The 27,174-nt window shown below is 43.6% G+C and overlaps 1 protein-coding gene across 14 annotated transcripts in view; it reads right to left on the bottom strand.

The window, feature by feature from the left end:
- DAB2IP (DAB2 interacting protein) overlaps nt 1–27,174 on the bottom strand; it is a 1,007,890-nt gene that overhangs the window by 183,661 nt on the left and 797,055 nt on the right. For all 14 annotated transcript variants that reach the window (XM_029614455.1, XM_029614462.1, XM_029614458.1 and 11 more), the window contains one exon: nt 24,541–25,095. In XM_029614455.1, the coding sequence (XP_029470315.1) occupies nt 24,541–25,095 (555 nt within the window). The remainder of the gene's footprint in view (nt 1–24,540; nt 25,096–27,174) is intronic.

The raw sequence follows: 27,174 nt of genomic DNA, 5'->3' as shown, positions 1-27,174 counted from the left end.
CCTGGATCATACAATTAAAAACCATATGGTGCATTAATAGGGAGAAAGGAGCCTCCGACTGAAAAGGTCTTGGAAAATTTTAAAGAACTTTGCTCTTCATTAATGAGCCACCAGCTAGATCTGCTTCATTTCCATTATTTGCCCAGCTACCATGTTCCCACTGCATGTTGCATCATTCGCTCTGCAAGAGAATGGCTAGCCACCAGAGTCTGAGTTATCAATTCAAAAGCAGGGACTTCTGAGAGCAAGGAGGTCTACAGCAATTAAGAAACCAGCATAGCAAACGAACAAAAAATAAACCAATCCAAGTTATTTCTGTCTCCTTCACCAGCAACATGGGCATCCCACAAAGCACCTAGGGCATGGGCATCCCACAAAGCACCTAGGGCACCAACCATTAGGGGGCACAAGATTGTGGGGCCGCTCCTCTTTGCTGCCACCTCTCATGGCCCAAAAACCAAGAGGAAGGAGTTGGGCCGAGACTGGTGGGGCAGGGGTGGTGTCGGCACAACCAGGAGTAGGCGTGACCGGGAAGGGGGGGGGGGTTGTCGGCGTGACGGGGGAGGGGGTGGCACAAGGCAGAAGATGCCTAGGGCACCTAATCCCCTTGCACTGGCCTGCCCTAGTGGGTCATTTTTTAGACCTTTTACCCTTTAAGTATTGGGGCCTCTCTGGAGCCTGTTCAGCTCCTGACTCAGGGAATGGGGAACTCTGGGTCTGGGCAGGTCAGGGAAGACCTGCCCTCCATGAGGAAGGGGGTGTCAGTGACTCACTGTGAGCCACTCCAGAGTTTTTCCTGAGTTTGGTAAACCTAATTTCAAGATCTAGATTGGAAGCTCTGACTGCCCTTCCTTCCTGTCAGGAGCATTTAGAATCCTGCTCTAAGGGGTTCTTCCCATCAGGGATCTGAAAGAAAGAAAAAGGACTGAAACAGTAGCCAAGAGTAATCCAACAAACTGTGAGTAAAGCCAAAGCATCCAAGAAGTCACCCAACCGGTGATTCCAAACCCTGGGAAGAGATAGAAGTTTATCTCTCTGGGTAGAGACTGCAACAAAATATCCTTGCTAGCTGGAAGGGGTGGTTCTGCCCATCAAAAGGACACCCTGTCCACCTGGGGACCCTATTTTTCAAGCCCTGGAGGGTAGGATTTCCCCTGGCTGATGTTTGACCTTCCTGTACAGACTGAGGAGGAAATTGTAATAAGAGAAATCATTGTGCTGCTGCGAATTAAGATTGTGTCAGTTTCATTGTTTTCATCAGTAAAAATTCCAGTCTTTCTCTGGCACTTCCAGCACACTGTGAGGCAGACATATGATGGTTGCCCCAGGAAAGAATAAAAGGATATACGAGAGCCATCCTTAGCACTTGGGCCTTGGGAGTCACCTTCCCTCCATTTGACCAAGAATCCAGGCCCTGGAAGGAAGAGTTTATTTTATTTATTTATTTGTATTTTTCTATACCGGCATTCACGGAGTTCGTATCATGTCGGTTTACATAAAACAAGGGGTGAGAAATACATTATAACGTAAATAACTAATAACATAAGAGTATACATTAAAAAGTAAAACAAGTGCATGGAAGAAAAAAGTTACAATAAAACGGGGGTCATTCTAACTGGGATTAGAGTTAGAGGAAAGATAAAAAGTTTAACGAGAAGTAAAACATTGTAATGATTGGTAGATAGAGACTGTTTCAGTTTAATAGGAAATGTTCAGTAATGCTGCATTTGATGGTAGTGAATCTTTAAGGGTCCGGAAATGCTTTCATGAACAGCCATGTTTTCAGTCTTTTCCTGAAGGTTGGAAGACATGGTTCCTGTCTTAGTTCTAGGGGGATGGAGTTCCACAGTGGGGGACCTGCTGTGGAGAAGGCCCGATCTCTCAATGTTATATGTTGGGTGGTATTGTTGTGTGGTACCTGTAGATATTCTCTATATGCTTCTCTGATGGGTCTGTTGGAGGAGTGTTTTTTAAGAGCTATTTGTAGATGGAGTGGAGCCAGTCCATGGATATTCTTGTAGATTGTGGTGAGGGATTTATGAATTATTCTGTAGTGGATTGGTAACCAGTGTAGGTCTTTAAGGACTGGTGTAATGTGTAATGTGAAGAGTCAGAGATCAAACTAGCCTGGGAAGGTTCCTGTCTCATGAGAACGACAAATATTTTTATGGCCTCATCGGACAGCAATCTACACCCGGGCATGGGGTTAACATTTATGTTTCCTAAACCCATGTTGGCTCTGCCCCATTACTCAGTGTTTATCCACATGGTCAGTAATTTTGGTTTTTCAAAATAGTGTCTACCATGTTGACCAGTACCGATGTCAAAGCTCACCGGTCTGTAGTTTCCCAGATCATCACTGCTTCCCTTTGTAAATATGGGTATTATGTTGGCCACCATTCAGTTCTCAGGTACCGAGCCAATTAGAATAAATTAGAGATTACCAGTAAAACACCTACAATTTCATTTTCTTAATTCTTTCAGAAATGTGGGGTGTATCCCATCTAGGCCTGTTGATCTGTTACTGTAATAAGCAGAGCTGTAGCCAGGCCATTTGGCACCTATGGCCAACTGAAAAAATGTGCCCTAACCCTGAACACAATATACAAGACCACAAGCTGGGGGACTCTGTTAAATGTAGGGGGTTTTAATTTAATTTTCTATTTTCCCCTAAGCACTTCCCCCCTGCTTCTTTGGGTTTTCAGCTAAATTAGAACTAGTATGATCCTGGCACCATAAGCCTTCATTCAAAAACTGAACTGGAAACCCCGAAAAGCCAGATGTTGCATGTCATGCAAAACCAGGGAAATGTATTTATTTATGAAATACATTTCTGTTTTTATGAAATAGAAACAGAAATGCATGTCCTCCTGTATTGTGCAAACTTTCCCAAAGTTGGCTTATTACATTCACTAAACTGAATATAAAATGTTTTCTACCCTTGCTGTCTGTACGTCTTATTTTCTAATCATTTTGATCCTATTAGGAAAACAGAACAAACCAGGCTGCTATAGATCTCTACACAGAAACTACATGCTAGCGGAATACCTCACCTAGTTCATACATACAGAATACAAAACGACCTTCACCAAAAACAGAATAAATAAACCATGAAGTCTAAATAGAAACCTGCAGTCAAAAACTGAACTGGAAACCACAACAAGCCAGACTTTGTATGCAGTGTAACAATGGAAAAACAGAACTTCATAAAGCTTAAAAACAATAAAATCAAGAAATAAAAGCCATCAATCATAATAGTTAACTATACTAATACAAAGAATAAATATTTCAAAACATATGATAATTAGAAACGCATCTAAAAATAATACCAAATGGGAATAACATATTCCAAATTATTGGATTCATCAAATAACACCCAATAAATTAAAACTAATTAGGATACTAAAAAATCCACCACTCTCTTTACTTGTAACTTTTGATTCAGATGCTGTGAAATTGTCATGGATTTGTAAGGGAGCAGGGATTGTTGCACACAAACTTTCTCCTCTTTCTCAAATGCTCATACACACACACATGGGCTTTGTCATATACACACATGCACACAGCCTCCCTCAGATGCTCAGTCATACATGCACACACACGCATTCTCTCATACACTCAGTCATATATACACAGACACACATGCTCTGTCTCTCTTGATCAATCATACACACACACATGCTCTCTCATGCTGTCACACACACATACGCTCTGTCTTATGCTCAATCACACACACACACAAACTGTTTCTCATGATCAGTCAAACATACACATGGTTTCATTTCCAGTCATACACGCATCTCTCATGCTCAATCATGCACAGTCTCTAATGATCAATCATGCACACACACACACACGCACTGACTCTCATGCTCAGTTATATACACACACACACAAACATACTGTGTCACTCAAACTCACACTTAGGCTCAATCATATATACACTGTCTCTCATGCGCAATCATATATACATACATACTTGTCTCATGCTCAATCATACATACGTACTCTATCTTATGCTCAATCATACACACAAATACACATGCTCTGTCTTTCATGCTCAATCATATACACACACACACACTCTGACTCTCATGCTCTTTCACTTGTTGCTACCCCCAATTGAGCTGGATGTCACTTGGATGCAGATTCAAAGCTGCTCTCTAAATTGGGTGGAGGGGAATTAGGGCTGGAGGGTACTGGAAGCCAATAGTAACAGGTGGGAGAGAGAAAAAGGGAAAAAAAAATGGATAAAGTGCGTAGCTTGCTGGGCAGACTTGATGGGCCATTTGGTCTTCTTCTGCCGTCATTTCTATGTTTCTATGTTTCCCCCTCTGGAAGAACAAGGGGCAGCAGCAGCAGTCTCCGTCTTCAGCCTGGACAGCCACTAGACTTTTCCTTTGTGCTTCTAAACTCCGGGCCCTGCTGCTTCTGCTTATGATTGTGAGGAGGGGGAGGGTCATGCTCCTAACTTCCTGGAGGGGGATGGGGAGACCGATACTTCTTGCAACTATGCAGACGGTGCTCCATCTTACTGCTGAGGTGAGAAACAGGGTTGGGAGGCCAATGCTGCTTCTTTTGCCTCCGCGGCCATGCTTCTTATGACTGCCGGGGTCGGGGTGGAGGGGAAAAGAGGGGAGGGGAAGGCTGGTGCTGTTTCTTTCAGCCTCCCGGGCCCTGCTTCTCTTGACTGCTGGGGTGGGAGGTCAGTACTGCTGTTAGTGTGGCTCCGCGGTGGGCCGCACTTCTTCTGACTGTTAGGTTAGAGAGTGTTAGTGCGCACACTATCTCCACAAAGAAAACTCAGAAAAATATAGAAATGGCCTAACTTAAAAATAAGGTCCGCCACTATACTATATGGATGATTCAGATATTTCAGTTATAGATAGCAAGATCTTTTTTGAATCTAAAAGCCTTAAGTTGTTCTGGTATATAGAATACAAAGCTACCATTATTGAACTTGACTATACATTTACATGGGTACCTCAGTAAGAAAGCTGCTCCTAAAGCTCGAGTATCTTGGCATAAAGCCAGGAATCCTTTTCTTCTTTCTTGTGTTAACTTTCAGGCCGATTCAGTTAACCGCGCGGGAGAGCCGGAGCTCCGAGACAAGCACCCACTCTCCCAACGCACACCCAGACCACTCTCCTGGACACGTGATTCAGTATGCAAATGAGGGCCCGTGCTAATAAGGAAGTGCTAGGGACACTAGCGTGTCCCTAGCATCTCCTTATTGGCGGAAGTGTCAGCGCGTTTGATAGCTGACACTTAATTTTACTGGTGTCGGTTGTCAAACCCGCTGACAGCCACGGGTTCAGAACACGGACGCCGGCAAAATTGAGCATCCGTTTTACAACCCGCAGGCAAATTTTTTTTTTTTTTTTAAAGATTTTTTATTTTTTTTTTATTTTTGGGGCCTCCGACTTAATATCGCTATGATATTAAGTCAAAGGATGTACAGAAAAGCAGTTTTTTCTGCTTTTCTGTACACTTTCCCGGTGCCAGCCGAAATTAACTCCTGCTGTTGGCAGGAGTTAATTTCTGAGAGTAAAATGTGCGGCTTGGCTGCACATTTTACTTTCTGTATCAAGCGGGACTAATAGGCTCATCAACATCATTTGTATGTTGATCGCGTTATTAGTTTCGGGGGGGGGGGGGGGGCTGGACGTAATAGCAGCACGTCAAAAACGTGTGTCCAAATGGGGGCTAACGGTGCGCTCGGCCTGAGCGCACCGTACTGAATCGGCCTGTTTGCCAGGTCTGGGAATATCCAGACTTCCTGGTCCATAAACAGGGCATCAGATTTCTTAAAATAGCTTTTCATAACTGTACTTAAGTCATTTACAGAGAAAAAAGATATCAATAATGTGGCTCTTCCTGATATTTCATAGCTTGATGACTCTAAAAAGTCAGAAAGATTGGCCATATCCATAGCAGCTGTTAAAGCTCGAGTAGACAAATGCGATGGTAAGAAATATACTTTATCCACGGGGGGGGAGCTGAATCTGAAGTAACTCCATAACTTCTGAAAAATATCTTTTCAGTGTCAAACGCGGTAACTCTCCCACTACCCTTGGAAAGTTTAATAAGCGTAAGTTTAAATGCCTCAATCTGTTCCCAATAAATTCCTCCTTCCTGTTTAAGGAACCACAATCCTGAATTATAGAAGCCTATAGGGATGTGAATCGGGCTTCGGATGATTGAAAATATCGTCGATATTTTCAAAATCGTCAGAAATCGGGGGCTTCCCCAAAATGATAGGAAAACCCCACGATATTGATCGTGGGGGTTCCCTTATCGTTTTGGGGGAGGGCGGGAAAAACGGCACACAAAAATAACCCCTAAACCCACCCCGACCCTTTAAAACTAACCCCTTAGCTTCCCCCACCCTCCCGACGCCCCGAAAAACCTTTTTCAGGTACCTGGTGGTCCAGTGGGGGTCCCGGGAGCGATCTTCTGCTCCGGGCCGTCCTCCCGCTCCGTCGGCTGCCACTAATCAAAATGGCACAGATGGCCCTTTGCCCTTACCATGTGACAGGGTATCCGTGCCATTGGCCGGACCCTGTCACATGGTGGGAGCACTGGATGGCCGGCGCCATCTTGTGCTCCTACCATGTGACAGGGGCTGACCAATGGCACTGGTAGCCCCTGTGACATAGTAAGGGCAAAGGCTATCAGCCCCATTTTGATTACTGGCAGCCGATGGCCCGAGTGCAGGAGATCGCTCCCAGATCCCCGCTGGACCACCAGGGGCTTTTGGCAAGTCTTGGGGGACCCTCCTGACCCCACGACTTGCCAAAAATCCAGCGGGGGTCTGGGAGCGACCTCCTGCACTCGGACCGTCGGCTGCCAGTATTCAAAATGGTGCCGATAGCCTTTGCCCTTACTATGTCACAGGGGCTACCGGTGCCATTGGTCAGCCCCTGTCACATGGTAGGAGCAGAAGATGGCGCCGGCCATCCAGTGCTCCTACCATGTGACAGGGTCCGGCCAATGGCACGGATTCCCTGTCACATGGTAAGGGCAAAGGGCCATCGGCGCCATTTTGATTAGTGGCAGCCGACGGCCCGAGAGCGGGAGGATGGCCCAGAGTGGGAGATCACTCCCGGGACCCCAACTGGACCACCAGGTACCTGTAAAAAGTTTTGGGGGTGGGGGGAAGCTAAGGAGTTAGTTTTAAAGGGTTGGGGTGGGTTTTTTGTTTATCGGCTCGGGCGCAGCCGATAAACAAAATCGCGATCGGGCCCGATGCAAAAAAACCCACATGTGGGGGGGCGCTGGTGATGGCTGCCTGAGACGTTAGCTCCGCTCCCCAAATACATATTGAGGCATTTATCTAACAGTAATTTCACCGCGCGAGTGCCCGTTTATAAAAAATCCTGCAGGGGAAGGCTTCGAGATGGCTGCCCGCAAAAGACTGACTGATTTGAAGCAGTTCTCCTTAACTAAAGCTGCGGCGGAACTTCTGCCCGATGAGGAGGAACAGGCCGCGAGCAGTCACGAGGAGGGAAATGGCGCAGAAGCCCCAGAAAATAGTATAGAGCCTGGGGACCCGGTAATTGCAACAACGCACCCTGATTTCCCGACCCGAGCGGAGATGAGGGTCTGGTTTATGGAATTTCGGTCCGACCTCAAGGCGCACAAAGCTGAACTGCTTGCCTCTATCGCAGACATGCGCGAGGATCTACATGCGATGGGAAATCGAGTGGATGACTTAGACATCCGGGCTGATACGCACAGCGAGGCCATTGAGGTGCTCACGGGCCAAAATAAGGATATACAAGCCGAATTGGAACGGGTAAATGAGAAGCTCGAGGACTTAGAGAACCGCTCTCGGCGGGCGAATCTTCGCTTGCGCGGGATACCCGAAACTGAGCCCTACACTGATTGCATGAAAACGGCGGCGGCCATTTGTAAATTTATACTTGATAAAGGCCCTTCGACTTCTGATGCTGACAATCCGGATATTGAGCTGGAGCGAGCCCATCGAGCGCTGGGTCCCCGCAGAGACAATCAACCGAGGGACATAATAATTAAATTCCACAATTTCCGGATAAAAGAGGAAGTCCTTAAAAGTGCCAGGGCTCAGCAGCAATGGGCCTGGGAGACCCATAATATCGCTATATACAACGACCTTGCTCCTTCCACCCTTCAACGGAGGTACTCCATGCGGGAAGTTGCCACTGCCCTCCGTAATGAGGACATTCGGTATCGCTGGGGCTTTCCTTTTGCCCTTATTTTTCAGCGAAAGGGCATCACCTACCGAGTGCGTACTCTGGAGGAAGCCGCTGAGAGTTTCACCAAGGCGGGCCTGGAGATCCCCTTTGCTACTGCAGCTCCGCCGCGGCGGGGTCCACCTGTGGATCCAACACCGAGATGGAAGAGACCAGGGCCGGGTCGCGGGCGACTGCACCGCCAACAATCCTGGAAGGGAGAACATCCGGTGGAGAAGGGTTGACAGTCTGTCTAGCTGATGTGTTGCTACTCTGCAAAATTTTACCCGCCAAGCAGTTGACAGTTTTGCCATTTTTTACTGTGGCTCAGCTTATGAGTGTTTCTCTGAAGTGTTTCATTACATTTGTTGTTACTAGTTAGACAGCATGTAAAGGTTATTGCAAATATGCCTCACGATGCTAACATGATTACTCTGGGGGGTGGCGGCCTGGGCAGGCTGTCAGTGTTGTTCTTTGAGCATCCCCCACTATGATTCGCGCAGTACCAGCGAATCGCTACTATTGGGGAATGGGGTTTGAGTGCCAGGGGATGGGAATACACGAGCGTAAACGAGTATTTTCCTTTTTACCACTCCACCTACTGTATACAGGAATCAGGGGTCCTCTGCGTTTCCAGATGCGGCTCACAAAGAAGTTTCCTAGTGGGTCTTTGGGTGGAGATTTCCTTTCTAACACTCCATTATTATGGTGCGCATAGTATCCCTGAACGTTAAAGGGTTAAATACCTGTAGAAAACGTTGTCTACTTAAAAGGGAACTTCACTCTCTTAGGCCAGAGATAGCGTTCCTTCAAGAAACGCACCTGAAAAGAAGGTACGATCATCTCTTAGCATTTAAGGAATATCCTCATGCTTACCTGGCGGCCAGTGGCCTGCAGAATAAGTACACCGGAACGGGGATCCTTATTTCTGCTCAATTGGTGTTTGAACACATTTCACATGTTCTAGATCCCAAGGGGAGGTATGTGCTTTTGAAGATTCGTGTGGGAACCCAGACTTACACTCTGCTGTCTTTATATGCCCCTAATGGGGATCAGGTCAGTTTCTGGACGGGCATTCAGGCTTTACTATTGACCCATGCCGAAGGCTCTATTCTTATTGGTGGGGACTTCAATGTCACGCAATGCAGGGAGCTGGATAACTCTAAAGGGTCCTTGTCTGCCCATCAGGCGAACAGAAAATCTCTGCGGGACCTTATGACGGATTGGAACTTATTGGATATATGGCGCAGCCGCTTTCCGAAAAGCCGAGTTTATACATACTTCTCGGCGCCCCATGCTAGTTATTCCCGTATAGATTTTTTCCTGGTGGACGGGGTGTTGGGTAATAATGTACGCTCCGTGGATATAGAGGCTATCACGTGGTCGGACCACGCCCCGATAAGTATGGATGTGTATATGGGTAGCAGGGACCTAGGCGACCGGTTTTGGAAATTGAACGAATCCCTACTCAGAGATGATCGTTTTCTCCGGGAGCTGAATACCCAGCTCCAGGAATACTTTAGTCTCAATCAACATCCTCCGACTACTCCAGCTTTGTTATAGGAGGGCTCGAAGGCTGTAGCCCGGGGCATCCTGATTTCCCGAGCAGTGTTCTGCAAGCGCTCTCGGGCCCAAGCTAGGGCTGACTTACAAACGCAAATCACTGCAGTGTCCCGGGAACATATGGTGACCCAATCCACCCGTAGTTATCAGAAGCTGCTGGCCTTAAAGGCTGACCTTGCTTCCTTAGATAATCAACAGGTGTTACACGCCCTAGAGATCACTAAACAGATCTATTATGAAGGGGGAGATAAAGCTGGTCGCTTGTTGGCCCGTCAGCTGCGCACAAAGCTTACGCAAAATAATATTTCTAAAATTAAGAATGACGCTGGCATTACACAGACCACTGCGTCGGATATTAGAAAGACTTTCTCGGATTTTTATAGCTCCCTGTATCATACTCAAGCGAATATTTCCGATCTCGATATTGGAGTTTATCTGGACGGGGTGGCCCTTCCCTCTTTGACGCTGGACCAACAGCAATTGTTAGATGTCCCCATCACCGCAGAGGAAGTAGCCTCGGCGATCAAGTCTATTAAGATGGGCAAAGCCCCCGGTTTAGATGGGTTCTCCGGGGCCTATTACAAAAAATGCTCGGGCACATTGGTTGAACCTTTAACGGCATATTTCAACAGTTTGAGGGACGATGGCACTATAGATAGACATGCTAATACAGCGGGAGTCACGGTTATCGCTAAGCCGGGCCGAGACCCTATGATGTGCAGTTCCTACCGGCCAATTTCACTCATAAATGTTGATTTAAAACTTCTTGCCCGTATCTTAGCCATGCGCCTTAACCGATTTCTGCCAAGCCTGGTACACACCGACCAGGTCGGCTTTGTTCCCCAACGAATGGCGGCGGACAATATCCGAAAAGTTATTGATCTACTTTGGTGGGTGCGTCAAAAACAGATACCGGCGGTGCTACTATCTTTGGATGCTGAAAAAGCGTTTGATTTAGTGCACTGGCCGTTTTTGTTTTCCACACTGCATAAATTGGCCTTTGGTCCTTATTTTGTAAATTGGATTCAGAAGCTTTATGACCGGCCACAGGCAAGGGTTAAAGTCAATAATGGTTATGGACCGGCGTTCCCCATTGGACGGGGCACGCGCCAGGGGTGCCCCCTCTCCCCTTTGTTGTTTGCCCTATATATGGAACCCCTCACTGCACGGATTAGAGCCTCCTCGAAAATCCTTGGGGTAAGGTTGGGAGACGCCCATTACATCCTTTCCCTATTCGCAGACGATGTCTTGTTGATGCTCACCGACCCTGAACGATCCCTCCAGGGGGTGATGCACGAACTTAATGCCTTCAGCGGGGTGGCCGGCCTACGGGTGAATGTCGAGAAATCTGAGCTCCTTAATGTTAACTTGGCGCCACAGACGGTGCAGGCCCTTAAGACACGGTTTCCTTTTAAATGGGCTAAATCTCATGTCAAGTACTTGGGCGTACATTTATCTCCCAACCCAGCTGAGTTATATACGTTAAATTATATTCCACTCATCTCCAACCTTACCCTTGATATGAGCCGCTGGAATAAGAGAGGCTTCTCTTGGCTTGGTAGAGTTGCCATATCTAAAATGACTATTCTGCCCAAGCTTTTATACCTATTTGCCTCCTTGCCAGTTTATATTCCGTCTCCGATACTACGTAATTGGCAGAAAAGAATTTTTGATTTTATATGGAGGCGGAGACCGCCGAGGGTAGCCCGGTCGGTGCTTTGTTTACCTAAATTGCAGGGTGGACTGGGGGTACCCAACCTCAGGAGCTATTATATAGCCTCTCAACTTAGAGCGGTTATCGATATCCATCGTAAGAGTACTATTAAACAATGGGTATCCGTAGAACAGTCTATTGTTGGCCCCATGGCACTCTCTGCTATGCCGTGGCAACCCCGGAATACGTGGCGGCCGATATTGGATATGCCATGGTCTCTGGGGGTTACTCTCAAAGTTTGGGCTAATAATAAACGACACTTTTTGGGCGACCATCAGTATTTTTATCATACCTCACTGTTCCATAATGTTAACTTCCCTAGTGGGTATCAGTCAAGGAGGTTTAACCACTGGCGTGCCTTGGGAATTACCACAATTGGACATATTCTCGTGGGGGGTATTGCTCCCAAACGGGAACAATTTTTTGCGCTTCATCAGCTAGATTACCGGGATTACTTAGCTTATGCCCAAACCACTCATTTTGTTCGAGGATTGCAAAGAGATGGGTTATTACGCCAGGGGAGATCTCTCTTTGAAACATATTGTCTTCACAGTGACTGGCTCAAGGGTACAATTTCTAAGATTTACCAGTTACTCTTTCCCCCACAAGAGGTACCAGGTCCCTATCTTACTCAATGGGAGGCTGACTTGGGTAGACCATTGGGGAGGCAGGCTTGGGACGAGGTTTACCTTCATGCCCGGAAGTGTTCTATTTCAGCCCACATGCAAGAAAACTGCTATAAGATTATTTATAGGTGGTATTACACCCCGGACAGGGTACGACATTTTTCCTCCACGGTGTCTGACTCCTGTTGGCGTGGCTGTGGCCAACGTGGTACTTTCTTGCATATATGGTGGGGATGCCCGGTTCTGACTCTACTGTGGGAGGAAGTGTTTACCTGGCTGACTAAGGATCTGAATATATCGCTAATGATTACTGCTGAAACTGCATTATTGCAAATATTCCCTGATACAGTTCCTAAGCATTCACAGCGCTTTTGTATGCAAGTGTTTATTGCCACCCGTACTTTAATTGCCAGGAACTGGAGGTCTGTCACAGTCCCGAGTCTTTCGGCTATCGTTACTGTATTGCATCGATACCAGAGATTGGCTCTTTTAACAGCTTATAAACATAATACTATGCCTTCCTATCTTAAAACATGGACTCCGTTTTTGGATTTTACGACTCGTCTTGGATCTCCTGGTTCGACTAGCTGAGCTGGACCCTGCTGGATTCCTAGCGCGTTCAACGGGGCCTTTACGGGTCTTGTTGACCGGTGCTCCCTTCTTCAGGACTTGCTATGCTATTGCCCAGCGCTCTTTCCAGTGCAGGACCTTATTCCTGTAGGATTATGTTTTATTTGCTTATGGCTGTAGGATTATACTTATTTTCTTCTTGCTTTTGGTTAACCTGTTTCCTGACCACTGTGGTTAGCTGTGTGCTTATGGCCTGGTACTCTGACAAGGGGGAGGGGGGGGGAGGGTTTGGGGAGGGGTGTCTTCTTCATTAGTTTGATTACTTATCCGCATGTATGACAGCTGTGCTATGTCTGGATTTTTCTATCCTGTATGTCTTACTATGCCAGTTGTTTGTATGTTACTGTTGAAAACCAATAAAAACGTAAATTTCAAAAAAAAACCCACATGTGAATCGGAACCGGAATCCGAACCGATTCCGATTCACATCTCTAGAAGCCTATGCTCCTTTTACAATTCGAATTTCTTCTTCAAGTTCTTTAAATTTTATAGAAGTTTCCTGCTGTTGAGAAATATTATTCTTATAAAGATTATCCATTTATTGAGACAAAGAACTAATCTTAGAGGTGCAGTCAGAAAAAGCTCTACCAAAGGTAGACATATGGTCCCATAATGATTCTAGTGTTACCACTGCCGGTCTCTCTGTTGGAAAGCAGGGAGGCACAAACTCAGCAGCTTCCACCCATCTCACAGTAGGTCTGATTGGCACGAAACAGACCAGAGTTACCTTCTGGGTTCAACATGGACTCCTGAACTGAAACAAACTATGCCGCAGCTCCCTCAGCCTAACCGAAGCCGGCTTCCACTTTGGATCCCCTTGATGAGGGCGACGGCAAAGTTATGTGTGCGGTAGGTGTTCATCCAAGGGACTGAGCGACACTTCCTCCGAAGCCTGGGTAAGCTCTCCCTCACTCCCCACAGCAGCCGGTTCCAAAGACCCAACACACGGAGCCTTTTACCATGTTTTTTTACATAGCTTTTTTTTCATTATTATTTCTTTGTGTCTGTGGTTATATCTTGGCTAGTACTGGCACATGATCCTTTTACCATATATATTTTTTTGTTTTAGTTTGTATACAAATACTCTTTAAACTATTCACGACATCAGTTTTGATCTCTTTGATTCCTTCTTTTTTTTGGTCAGAATAAGACCCTTAAAGGCCAGTATTCTATTGTAATGCTACACACACACACACACACACACACACACATGGATCCTCTGACACAAATGTTCCAAAACTAAAAATCTTTGCTGAACAGATCAAATCAAAATGTTGCAAGTGATAGTCTTTTAAGCATTTAGAAATCACAAGCAGGTACTGAGTTGGGGTTACTGATCCTTGTTGTTATGCCCTCCTGGGATCCCCACATTCCTGTTTTTGGGTGTAGACTCCCTTGAAAGGATGGTTAACTCCTTAGCTCCCAAGGACCTTGCTTGGTGCCCAATTCTCCAAATGCTTGAATCTTTCTCCTGCGCACCTTTTTCTTTTCCACGCTGCTGGCGACCTCTGGACAGGCACCTGATGTTCAGTTTGTGCTGGTCCTGTATAGATTTTGTTCAAACACAACTATCTGTGTGGCCTTTTATACTCATTATCAGATTCTGGGGCAGAGAAGATAAGTTTTCCCCCTTCCCCAAACTCCAGTCTAATCAGAGAGATGAAAAATTGGACTTCTCTCACCCAGCTCCTAAACTTATCTGATCAGAATATTCTCAGGCTTCACTGATCAACATATCTGGGAACTTTTGATTTCCATTCACCCTGAATGCAGGGGAGGGGCAGACACGAGGGACAGGATATGCATAAACGTACTCTCACACACACACACACACACATTAACACTCATATGTTCACAATCACTTTCCTCACACATGCTCATTCTTACATGCTCTCATTCCTCATTCTCTGACACATTCTCACATGCTCACTTACAGCTTTATTACTCTCATTTTCCCCACATACACACCCCTCTCACACACATGCTCACTCACTTCTCTCCCTCTTCCACACACACACACATGCCCACTCACCCTCACACCCATGTTCATTCACACTTTCACTTCTCTTCCTCCTACACAAACACACACACTCTGCCAGTCTTGCTCTTTCCCCTCCCCTTGAAATACTCACTCCCCCATGCACACACACACATGCCCCCTCATATCTATATACAAACACACAAGCACAAATACCCCTCTCACTGACTACCGCTCCCCACCCTAAACTCACTAGTAGGGGAAACCTCCTCCTGAGGTTAATAGGAAGACTCCTTCCAGCCAATAGCAGCAGCATTAGTGCACAGTACAACGAACGAGATAGTGCACACTAGCTAGATGTTAATGCACATTAAGGCCCATTAGTGCGCATTAACAGGTTAATTGGTGCACCCTAATAGAACTTACAGTGCACAAAGTATGTAGTAGTGCACTGTAACTAATGTTACTGCTCACTAAAAAAATGCTATTTAAAAATTAAAAAGTATCAATTCATGAGGAGTTCGTTAGAGAAACAGTGCGCACTAATTGGTATTACTGCGCACTAAGAGATATGCAGTGCGCAGTAACTCCGTTGACATTGTCTAATTCATGAAAAACGAATGCACATCCCTAATATATATTATATACTGGGGGGGGGGGGGGTTCCGCCTTCAAGTCTTGGGCCCAGGTACTGAATATTTTTGACAATTTGTGCATGAAGCGGATTGGAGCTCAAGGACAAAGTGCTGAAAAGGTTTCTCTTTGAACTACCCAATCTTCCTGCTCATTAAAGGATTAAGCTATATTTACATTAAGTCACCACTGAACAGGGAACCACAGCTCTGCAGAAAAAGCAGCAATTAGGAGCTAACCAGTCTTTGTAGATGTGTGATAATCTGCTGGACACTTAGCATTCCCTCTGTGTTAAAATTACTGCTGTGCGTTATCCCACAGCAACACAATAAAGTCTTTATCAGCAAAATTAAATTAGTAGCCATTCATTACAATGCCACTGCTTACAGCCAAGCTAGAAAGCAAAAGGAATGTGTCTTGAAAACTTCACAAAAACTCCTCAGTATCCCAATGGTAAACTCATGGTTGCCACGTAGAAACCAAGATTCAACAGCAGGGGGACAGCCTCATCTGAAGATGGTGAGGTGACACTAACTGAGCAATGCAGAGCATATTCTTTGCAGTTAACATTTTGCAAAGATATTTCTGTGACATCTAAATGGAAGTCCTGCAAAGTAATTTGTCGGCACCTTGCTTGAAATGTTTGCTATGGTAAAGCCTGTTGTGATACCTTCTATTGGAGCAGCAGAAGCTTTCAAGCCCACACAGGTTACTTTTGCGGGTGATTTAACAATTGACATCTGAAGAAAGGGTCTCCATTATCTCAAACTCATATACGTTGTCTTTGGATAACTGTTGTATTGTCCCAATAAAACACACCATATACTGCCAAGGATCCAATATTCTCTAGGACCAACAGAGATAGGAGAGCTATTCATGACTGATAGCAAATTCCCAATGTAATTATGTTATGCCATCTGCTAATAAAAACAGTGTGAAATAAATAAACCATTGAGGGCAATTTTCAAAAGCCACTTACCTGGGGTAAAAAGACTGTCTGAAAATGACCCCCACTTAACCCTGCTAGCTGTGCATTCAGCGGTCCCCAGCAAGCTGAATTAGGAGGCAGTGTTGCCAAGGACATATTTAGGTTGGGGAGAGAGGAGGAAAGTAGAAAGTGCACACAGGAAAAGCAGGTACAAATGTTTGACTACTTTCTATCCACAGAAATTTTCAAAGGAAAAATACACCCATATTTTCCCTTTGAAAATATGAACAAAGTGTGAGTGCAAATTACCTGCAAACTTTGCACCTGGATGGGCTGTTTTGATAGTTGCCTCCTAAATGGGTTCACTTGATGCCATATAATAGAATATGCTTTAAAGTTACAATCAGTTTAAATCCTTAGCTGTAAAATTAGTGTCATCTGCATAAAACTGGCAGAAAATCATGGAAAATCACCAATTTTAATGGCGTTCTCTGCAGCTACCTATTTCCCATGGGTAGCCCAATGAGTGTGTGTATATGTGGAACAGAGGGGGTTGGGCTTTGGTTATATTTAGGAATTTATAAGCTTATAAACCCCAGGTGGAAGAATCTCAGCTGGGCAGGCTGGATGGGCCAATTTGGGTTTTTTTCTGGCTTCATTGACTATGTTACTACGGTAAAGAAGAGAATGTCTCTGGTACAAGTAACCAAGGAAGTGATGCATGTGATATTCCTGTGGTGACCAGAGTCAAGTAGGGGCATAGTAATCCTAGTCCAGGAAGGACTGAAAAATAAAAGTACAGGTGTTGCACCTTAAAGTTTAATTTGAATTCATAAACAGATCAGTTTCAATGGGAAACTGTGGTGGCCGTACCGGTTGCAAGAGGGAGGGATTCAGAGGTTCAGCCAACCAAATTGCAAAGTTCTGTGCACGGAATGTAGAGTTAACCACTCTGGCCTATATTCTGAAAATTTGGAGGAGGAGTGCAATACATTATGGAGTAGACTAAATTTCCAAAGGATCTTTGTACTGGTACTGGCAACATGAACAAATGCCACAAGATTTGCAACTCCAGATATTAGGCCATTTACCGGGTTCATGTCTCAAGCATTTTGAAGAACTGAGGCACATTACCTTATTTAGATTTTAGCAAGAAAGTCAAAGCTTTCAATTTTGTTCAGGCATTTAGGGTTACTAATTTTTTTTTTTTTAACATTTTTGGGCTTTTTAAGGATGCAGTAGACAGCAACTGACTATTTATAGTGTTATGTACAGTGTGTCAGTGTGGTGGTATTTTTTGCTTTATATGTTTGTATATATTTTATGTTTTTTGATGTAATCCTCTGACAAGATCTTTGTTTTGAATATGTAGAATATACATTTTTCTAAATTAAAAAAAAAATAAGAATAAGCTCAAATTGTAAAAAACTGGTTATAAATTAAGCACGTCTATACCAGCAATTTGACTGTGTGAAAAACTCAACAATGCAAAGGAGCTTGGTAAGTGCTTGCTTGCTTCTTGGCACTGTGGTACAGCACATTATCTTATAGCTACTGGGTAGCTCAGTGCCACATTTGGAAAATGCAGATGGTATGATACCTTATTATTTAGTTGCGGTCCATTATGAATTGGTCATATGTTCTGAGACTTGCATTAAAAATGGCTTTGAATTGTCAGCTGTCCAGCACCCAGATACATTTCAAGGCTATCAAGGAATATTTTTTGGCAGAGTTCACTGATCTGTCTAAAGCTCTGGCACTGTAGTGTTACTTCAGTTTGATTTTTCAGTAGGCTGTTTTCCTTTCCATACTTCTCCGGTTTTTCCAACAAAAACACACGTCACTAAACTCTCCTGGCCCCAACAGCTCCTGTTGAGCTGACAACTCTCTGTATCCTTTCCTAAACACCAAAGACATATTTGGCAGACTGCAGCAAAGAAACCATTTTAGGAAACCAATTTACCAAGTCTGTTTACCGTGACGTTTCCTTGGTGTGTCCATGCAGATTTGCAACCAACTACAATCAATGTTCTCGATATCTGCCTAATTGGTGTTAAATTAAAGATTAAGCTGATATTATAGACACCATCTACAGAATTCTGCCATTAGCAGTATGTCTCTCCTACTTCTGTACATAAACATGCCAGTTTCGGTTTTGTCATTTTGGCTCTCAAAATAGCGGCAGCTGTTTCCAGATTGTAATGTAGCAGGAGATGGGTATTTGTTCCAAAAGAAACAGGCTGTACCTCTTAAAATGTGCCAGTTTCATGGCGGAGGCTAAAGCATCACTGCTCAATATGCTTTGTATCAAATTCCTAGCCTTGCAATTCTGTTTCTCCCTCTGCTAGTCTTATTCTTGGCTCTTCTTCTATATGTTTAACCCAAATTTTAAAAAAATGTTTTTATGCAAAAGGAGATGTGCATCTTCTTTTACATTCCCTATTTTTAGAAATATCCAGTGAGGTCAATTTTTAGCTGTTCGTACTTCTTTCTAGGATGGTTGTCTGAATCGGTTTTCGACAAGGAATCAACCGCTAACATTCTGATTACAATAACCAAAGCTGTACAAAATAAGTGACATTTTGACAAGTTTATTATATTTTATCTTGTAACCTAGATTTTTTTAAATCAGTGTTTTCAATTTTCTCTCTTGTTTCTGTATTTATATTTAATTAAAAAGCAAATTTTCACATAAAATGAAGCAACTTTGCACATATACAAGAACCTGCTCCTGTACTGCCTGAGATGGCAGCATCCTTCCAACTGCTGTGGAATCGCAAGATTCAGTTCAATGAATGAGTTGGAAAACTAATTTAAAAAAAATTAAAATAAAATAAATTTGCCAAATAGATTAACGAACGTTTGTAAAGGAAAATGCTGATCACATTCAAACACATTTTAACAAAAAAGTCTGAATTCCTGGAAAATTCGTGCTTGTAAATAAGAGTCCGTAAATATGGAAAGGCAGTCAGGGTGAGGCTCCTGGGCCACACAATATAACGTGACGTTCAGAAAAAAAAATCAAGACCTGGCTGTTTCAACAAGCCTTCCCTTAACACAGGCCATCTCAGCTATAATCTTATACCAATGCCTCCCATTTCCGACACTATATATGTAGATCTGTTATTGTTATAGTTACCAAGTTACCTTCTGCTACTGGCTTCTCTTTTCCCCAGGTCCAGTACCCTTGTTTTAATGTAACTTTTGCCTTTTCCGCTATGTTAATGTTATTGTTATAACCCCCTGTTCACTGTAAACCGATATGATCTGATCTGTATCATGAATGTCGGTATAAAAACGCACTAAATAAATAAATAAATCATGTGCCTGGCATGACTAATACCATTGTTGATTCTCTTTTTCATTGCAAGTGGAAGCAGGGGTGGGGGCTGAGTCGATGTCTGCAGACCCAACATGTACAGGTGTGTCAGGACAGTTTTACCCTGTTAATACCACGGTCCCAAACTGATCAGTCCAGTAGGGGTGCTATTTTGGTTTTGTGGGCAGTGAAGGGTTTGCTTTCCTGTCCAGTTGCCAACGCTCAGGCATATCTTTCTGTTCATCCAGGGGGTGGGTCCCAGTTTTTGGTACATGCTAATCTCCAGCCTTTAACTAAATATCAGTTTGAAATGATACTACGGGCATGTTTGAGGGCTGGCAATTTTGACGTTGGTCAGTTTGGTACTCACTCCTTTAAAATTGGCACTGCAACAACAGAAGCACTTTCAGGCTTTCCAGAGGATCAGGCAATGGAAATCTGATACTTTTGAGTCTTATGTTAGGCCTGGGCATAATTAACGTTGAATATGTTCTAACTGGTTTCTTTTCATGTATCACTGGGTGGGAGCACAACACATGGATAGCTGGACATTCTTAGATCGCCTGGGTACACAAACCTGCCTGCGGGTGACCTTATGGGGAACAGCTGGGTCTTGAGGCATATAGTGTGCATGTGCATTGGCCCGGCCACTGGGGCATGTTGTGGAATGAATTAATTCCTCGTATTCAAGACTGGCTTCAGAAGTTGGTGCAGCCTGTGGCATTGATTGCACATTTGGGGTGGGGGGGGGGGGGGGGGGAGAATAATTGGGGTAAGTTATCCAGTCAACAATTTATTAGTATTGTGCGGAAGGATTTGATGACAGTTTCAGTTTGATTGCCTAATGCTGTAATTTGTTGGTCAGATATTCTCAAGCCTGCTGAAAGTGACTGTGTTGTCTGGGGGCATAGCAGGACCAAGGCGAATCAACAGATTGGTTCTTGGTTGTGTTCACTGGCACATCAAGAATGAGTGGCCTTGGGATTCTGGTAAGGGTCTTTTCTGTGGGGATGGGGTATATTTGTCTTTTGTGGGACTGGATCTGTTGATTAATTCCTTTCAGGAGGCCTTGGAAAGTTTATTATTGTAGGAATTTTGGCCGCATCTTTGGGGGCCACAGAATGAATTCTTCCTTCTGTACCTGTGGTGGGTTGCACGAGCCAGGCTTAAGTTTCAGCGGTACATTGAAGGGTTGATGACTTGAGGATACAGTCAGCTCCAGGAATTTTGGGCTGGAGCAATTGGGTGCAGTTGCTCCAGGGATGTGCTCTTGCTGGATGGTGGCAGGGGTCAAGTTCCTTGGTGGTTTGGGAGCTGTCTGCGACCTGCATACCAGGCAGCCTGAGGGTGATCATCTTGCTGGGGACACGGCGGATGACCACTGAAGTCTAGTTATTGGTATTGTTGCCGCTTGGGCAGTATGTTGTATTCCAATAATACTGAGGCCTATTTAATTCCAATTACGTGTCTGTGTGTTTACTGTTCTGAAGTTATTGTAAAAGGCGGAGGCAGGGAGAGGTTGAAGTACTGGTTACCCATATTATATCAGTTGATACTTTTTTTACTGGACTAAATTAATACATTTTTTGACAGGACCTAAGCCAGCGAGTGATATCGCCTGAAAGCTAGTTCAATAAAAAGGTGTCGCCTTATTTTTTTTTGTTTTGTTTTTTTCAACTTCATTTCCTATCATTCAAATGTATTAAATGTATTCAAATGTATTTTCTATGCTCCAAGTTGTATCACTCCCTTGTTTTATTGTAACTGCATACCTTAACCTTCTCTTGTTTAATGTTTTATTATTATTATTACTACAACGATTATTATTATTATTATTAAGATAAATGTTTCTTACCTTTTTTTGTTACCTATCTACTTGTTAATTGTAAACCGACATGATGCGATATCTATTGCGAATGCCGGTATAGAAAAACTTAAAATAAATAAATAAATAAATTAAATCAGCAACTACACAACTTTAGAACATAAGAACATAAGAAAATGCCATACTGGGTCAGACCAAGGGTCCATCAAGCCCAGCATCCTGTTTCCAACAGTGGCCAATCCAGGCCATAAGAACCTGGCAAGTACCCAAAAACTAAGTCTATTCCATGTAACCATTGCTAATGGCAGTAGCTATTCTCTAAGTGAACTTAATAGCAGGTAATGGACTTCTCCTCCAAGAACTTATCCAATCCTTTTTTAAACACAGCTATACTAACTGCACGAACCACATTCTCTGGCAACAAATTCCAGAGTTTAATTGTGCGTTGAGTAAAAAAGAACTTTCTCCGATTAGTTTTAAATGTGCCCCATGCTAACTTCATGGAGTGTCCCCTAGTCCTTCTACTATCCGAAAGAGTAAATAACCGATTCACATCTACCCGTTCTAGACCTCTCATGATTTTAAACACCTCTATCATATCCCCCCTCAGTCGTCTCTTCTCCAAGCTGAAAAGTCCTAACCTCTTTAGTCTTTCCTCAAAGGGGAGTTGTTCCATTCCCCTTATCATTTTGGTAGCCCTTCTCTGTACCTTCTCCATCGCAATTATATCTTTTTTGAGATGCGGCGACCAGAATTGTACACAGTATTCAAGGTGCGGTCTCACCATGGAGCGATACAGAGGCATTATGACATTTTCTGTTTTATTCATCATTCCTTTTCTAATAATTCCCAACATTCTGTTTGCTTTTTTGACTGCCGCAGCACACTGAACCGACGATTTCAATGTGTTATCCACTATGACACCTAGATCTCTTTCTTGGGTTGTAGCACTTAATATGGAACCCAACATCGTGTAATTATAGCATGGGTTATTTTTCCCTATATGCATCACCTTGCACTTATCCACATTAAATTTCATCTGCCATTTGGATGCCCAATTTTCCAGTCTCACAAGGTCTTCCTGCAATTTATCACAATCTGCTTGTGATTTAACTACTCTGCACAATTTTGTGTCATCTGCAAATTTGATTATCTCACTCGTCGTATTTCTTTCCAGATCATTTATAAATATATTGAACAGTAAGGGTCCCAATAGAGATCCCTGAGGCACTCCACTGTCCACTCCCTTCCACTGAGAAAATTGCCCATTTAATCCTACTCTCTGTTTCCTGTCTTTTAGCCAGTTTGCAATCCACGAAAGGACATCACCACCTATCCCATGACTTTTTACTTTTCCTAGAAGCCTCTCATGAGGAACTTTGTCAAACGCCTTCTGAAAATCCAAGTATACTATATCTACCGGTTCAACTTTGTCCTAGAAACTGTAACACCATGGCAAATGAGACATGAAAATTGCATACAGGCTTGCAAATCCAGGTGAAATTCACAGCCAAAGTGTGTTTTCACCTTGAATTATTCTGGAAACATTCTGCACATTAACATATATGTTAAATAATAACGGAATTCAAGGAAGACTGAGAGAAGCACGGAAGATAGCAAGTGGCAAAGAAGTAAGATAAAATACAGCAATCCACTGGGGACTATGGGACTGCGCCAAGAATTAAATTTGGGCAAACTAGAGGGAGCCTTATGATGCTTATATTCTATGATGGTAACTTTTAAGCTGGTGCCACAGGCACACATGTGCGTGCGTTCGTCAGCCTGCGCCCAGGGACACAGCCATTTTATAACATACTTGCATATATGCACACACATATTCATGCAACTTTAATTGGCCAAATGCTGCTTCTAATGCATAAGTGGGGGTTTTTTAAAACACATGCACGCCACCTTTACCCGTTTTAGAGTTTGTTCCCAGTTCATCCAGGTAAGAAACAGGACTTCCAAACCCCTCTAGTTTAATAGCCTCCCTTTGCCCCTGTTAACCCTGACCCTTAAAACCCCACCAATCTATTTGCCTTTATTTTATAACTTGCACATCATCCCTAGCAGAAGTAAAGTTGTGTGGCAGGGAATCCTGGTGCGTGCCTGTGCGCGTAAGTATTTACGCATAAATTTCAATGTGAAATCCAGGAATGCCCATGTCCCACCCCGACCACACCCAAACCCCGCCCCTTTTCCGGAACTTTTCATTTTGCGTACTGCGTGAGATACATGCACATTCGGGTGGCTTTTAAAATCTGCTCAGCCTGACATATTCGCATATCTCCCAGCTTTGGCGTGCATCGGGTTTTTAATATTCATGTTTATGTTTCTATATTTGCTATGCTTCTCTTACTGTAACATACAGACTCTGTGCAGCCCTATACTTGGCATGTTTTACATCAGATTAAATTCTCTTATTTTGAAGTGAACTTTTAATGGCCTTATATAACTTTTGTCTTTCCTCTAAGCAAACCCTACATTAATAAGGTTTTACAGGCAGCGGGTCTCATCTAACTGTACATTTTTCACAAGGTCAGTCAGTAGGAAGCTTAAGGGTGGCACTGCATTAAGCATACCGGGAGTGGCAATGTAGACTTCCGAGCTCTCCCCAGAGAATGTCTCATTAATTATCCAGCCTCTCCTAGCCACTCCATGAAAATAAAGAGTACAGGAGAAACTAGAACAGGAATGTGCAGGCTTGTACTATATACACTTGAATAATAAATTATATTTGCACTCTATCTGTCATGTATATAAACACTGCACTTACCACAAGGGTGTCTTCATGAATAACAAACAAAATTAAGAGAACAGGGCTTTGGTTCCTTTTGAAGATTTTTACCTCTAAAGTTGGCAAAACATATTTTGTATGGGTGTAATGATGGGGGGGGGGGGGGGGGAGAAGGAATGAGCTGAGCAGTAAAAAAATGATGGCATTTCATGAAAAGGATGCAGATCCCACTGTAATGTTATTTTAAGTTCCCTACAATGAGACGAATGCCAAATCCAAGCACCTGAAGCTCTAACTTAGAAACAAAGTGAAGCTCTGAATGGAAACAGGCCCGCCTTTGTGCGGCTGATGACTTAAGACAATAACAGTCTTACCTTGGCCTTCCCAGTGCTTTGTAGTATGTGCACCAACGCAGAAGCCATCTCCTCCTTGTTCTTCACGCTAAGCACGGGCTCCAGCACCGAGCACAGAACCATGTAATTGTTGGTGATATATTCTGCAAATTCCTTGTACATCTCCATGGGAAGGATACTCATGCTTTGGTAGCGTGATTTGATGCGAATCATTGGACCCGAGGACTTGCCCTTGCTGGGGTTAGGAGTGGCCACTGGGTACCATTTCTCCACAAGCTGCCGTCCCATGACAGACACAATGGGGATATTCACTAGGCCCAGGTAATTGTTTTTATCTTTCTTTTTTTTCTTGTCTGTCTCTTTGTATAAGTGCACTGTAATGTTTTTAAGTGACGGAAGGTTGTTAAATTCAAAGTGCTCCCCCCAAAAGACGTTGTCCGTTTTCAATTTACAGGTAGTTCTTGCATAAAGTACATCGTCTAGGCATAATTCACACAAGTATTTCTTCTTGGCTGGCAGGTCCTTAGCTTCAATAATCCACAACTTTAGCATGTTCTCTACTCTTCTGCTGTTGTCCTGAAATAGAAACAAAAATTAAAGTCCACTTAAATGGAAACAAATGTGATATTTTGGGACTACTGAACAAATGGAAAAGTAATATTGCTTATTCCTTTTCTGAATACTGCAAACCCTAAGTCTGTATATCAGCTGTAAATATATAAATCTTAGTGAGTAACAGCTTAATAAAATGAGACTTTTTTTCACTGTGTGGGGTAATCTACACATTTGTGCAACCCACTGGACCACCAGGTAATTTTAAAACATTTTTGGGGGGTCAGGAGGGTGGTGGAGGCTAAGGGAGCGGTTTTAAAGGGTTGGGGTGGGTTTTTTGTTTATCGGATCGGGCACAGCCGATAAAAAAAAACAACTGATCGGGCCGGACGAAAAAAAATGCACGATTTGAATTGGAACCGGAACCGATTCCGGTTCACATCTCTATTATTTATAGCTTGCCTTTTCTATAATAGCATAAGGCATGAAAAAATGGATTTAAAATACAGCAACAACAAATATAAAGAGGTCCATAAATATAACGAGAGCTGGTTAGCTGACAAATTATCCAGGTAAAGTTAACCAGATAACTTGTTCTGTACATTCAGCTGGATAAATGTCCGGCTGAATATACCTACTTAATTTTATCTGGCTATGTTTGAATATAGCTATTTAGGTTTTTAAGTTATCTGGCCTTGTGTGGCCAGATATCTTGTAACTTATCCAGATATCTTCAAAAGATATCTGGGTAAGCACTGCTGTTTAAAACCAATAAAGTAAAGATATAAAAGCGCCTGTGGCCTGATTCCCTACATCCCTAACAAAATATCTTCTGGCCCCATCGAGCCGTGCATCCCTCACCCCCCAATCCCACCTAAATGCTCAAAAAGCTGCCAAGTCTCAGATCGGCCCCACCTCTTCCCCTGTTCATTACAAAAATATCCCCCTGGAGGCTCCCGGTGACCCACCTAAGATTTGCCAGCTCCCTCTGGACATCCCAATACCTCTGGTGGCAGCAAGGTACCGATTTCCCTGTTCTCAGTGGCTGCACTAGAAGTGTAAACTACCCCGCACCTTATGCTTCCAGCACAGCCTCTGCAGGCTACTTCTGAAGGCAGGCAAAGGGAACAGGCATGTAAATGTATGTGAATAATTGCTTTGGGCATGTCTGAGGGAGGAGTTCAGTGCTTGGTGGTGCTCAAAAAGCAAACAGAATGTTAGGAATGATTAGAAAGGGGAAGGAGAACATAAACAGAAAATATCATATTGCCTCTCTATTGAGCTCCGTGAGTACTGTGTGAGTTCTGGTCTCCCCATCTCAAAAAAGACAGAGGAACTAGAAAAGGTGCAGAAGAGGGTGAGACAAAAATGGTAACGGGAATGGAATGGCTTCCTTGAGAGAAGAGGCTAACCAGGTTAGGGCTCTTCAGTTTGGAGAAGAAATGACTATAGGGGGACATGAAAGAGGTTTAAAAAATCATGAGCGGGGTGAAACAGAAAAATACAGGACAGTTATTTACCCTTTCAAATCTAAAACAAGAGGATATACCATGACCATAACAAGCATCAGATTTAAAACAAATTGTAGAGAGTGCTTTTTCATTCAACGCATAATCAAACTGCAGAATCCACTGTCAGAGGATTCGATCAAGGTGATTAGAATAGTGGGGCTTAAAATAGGTTTGGAAGAAAAGTCCATGAAACATTATTAGCCATGTAGACTTGGGAAAGCCACTGCTTATCCCTGGTTATAAGCAAGAAGGATTGGACCTATTCTTTGGGAAGCTGCCGAGTACTTGTGACCTGGATTGGCCAATGTCAGGAACAGGATGCTGGGCTTGATGCACCTTGGTCTGACCCAGGATGGCATGTTCTTATGACTGAACGTTGTTGACAGTGGCTTTTCCTCCTGTGTGCCCCAAGAATCATTTTTACAGGCCAGGAAAAGATCATCCTTAATAGCTGAACATCTACTTTTATAAATAAAATTACTGTATTCAAGTTTTTACCAACATTGGCCCTTCAAAGTTAAAAAGATTTTAGGTGAATCAAGCTCTAGTTAAGCATTAAACTTGGTTGATTAAGGCTGATAAGAGGGAGAGT

The sequence above is a fragment of the Rhinatrema bivittatum genome, chromosome 8 (assembly GCF_901001135.1).
Source record: "Rhinatrema bivittatum chromosome 8, aRhiBiv1.1, whole genome shotgun sequence".
Lineage (NCBI taxonomy): Eukaryota > Metazoa > Chordata > Amphibia > Gymnophiona > Rhinatrematidae > Rhinatrema > Rhinatrema bivittatum.
This window is presented reverse-complemented; position numbering and strand designations above follow the sequence as displayed.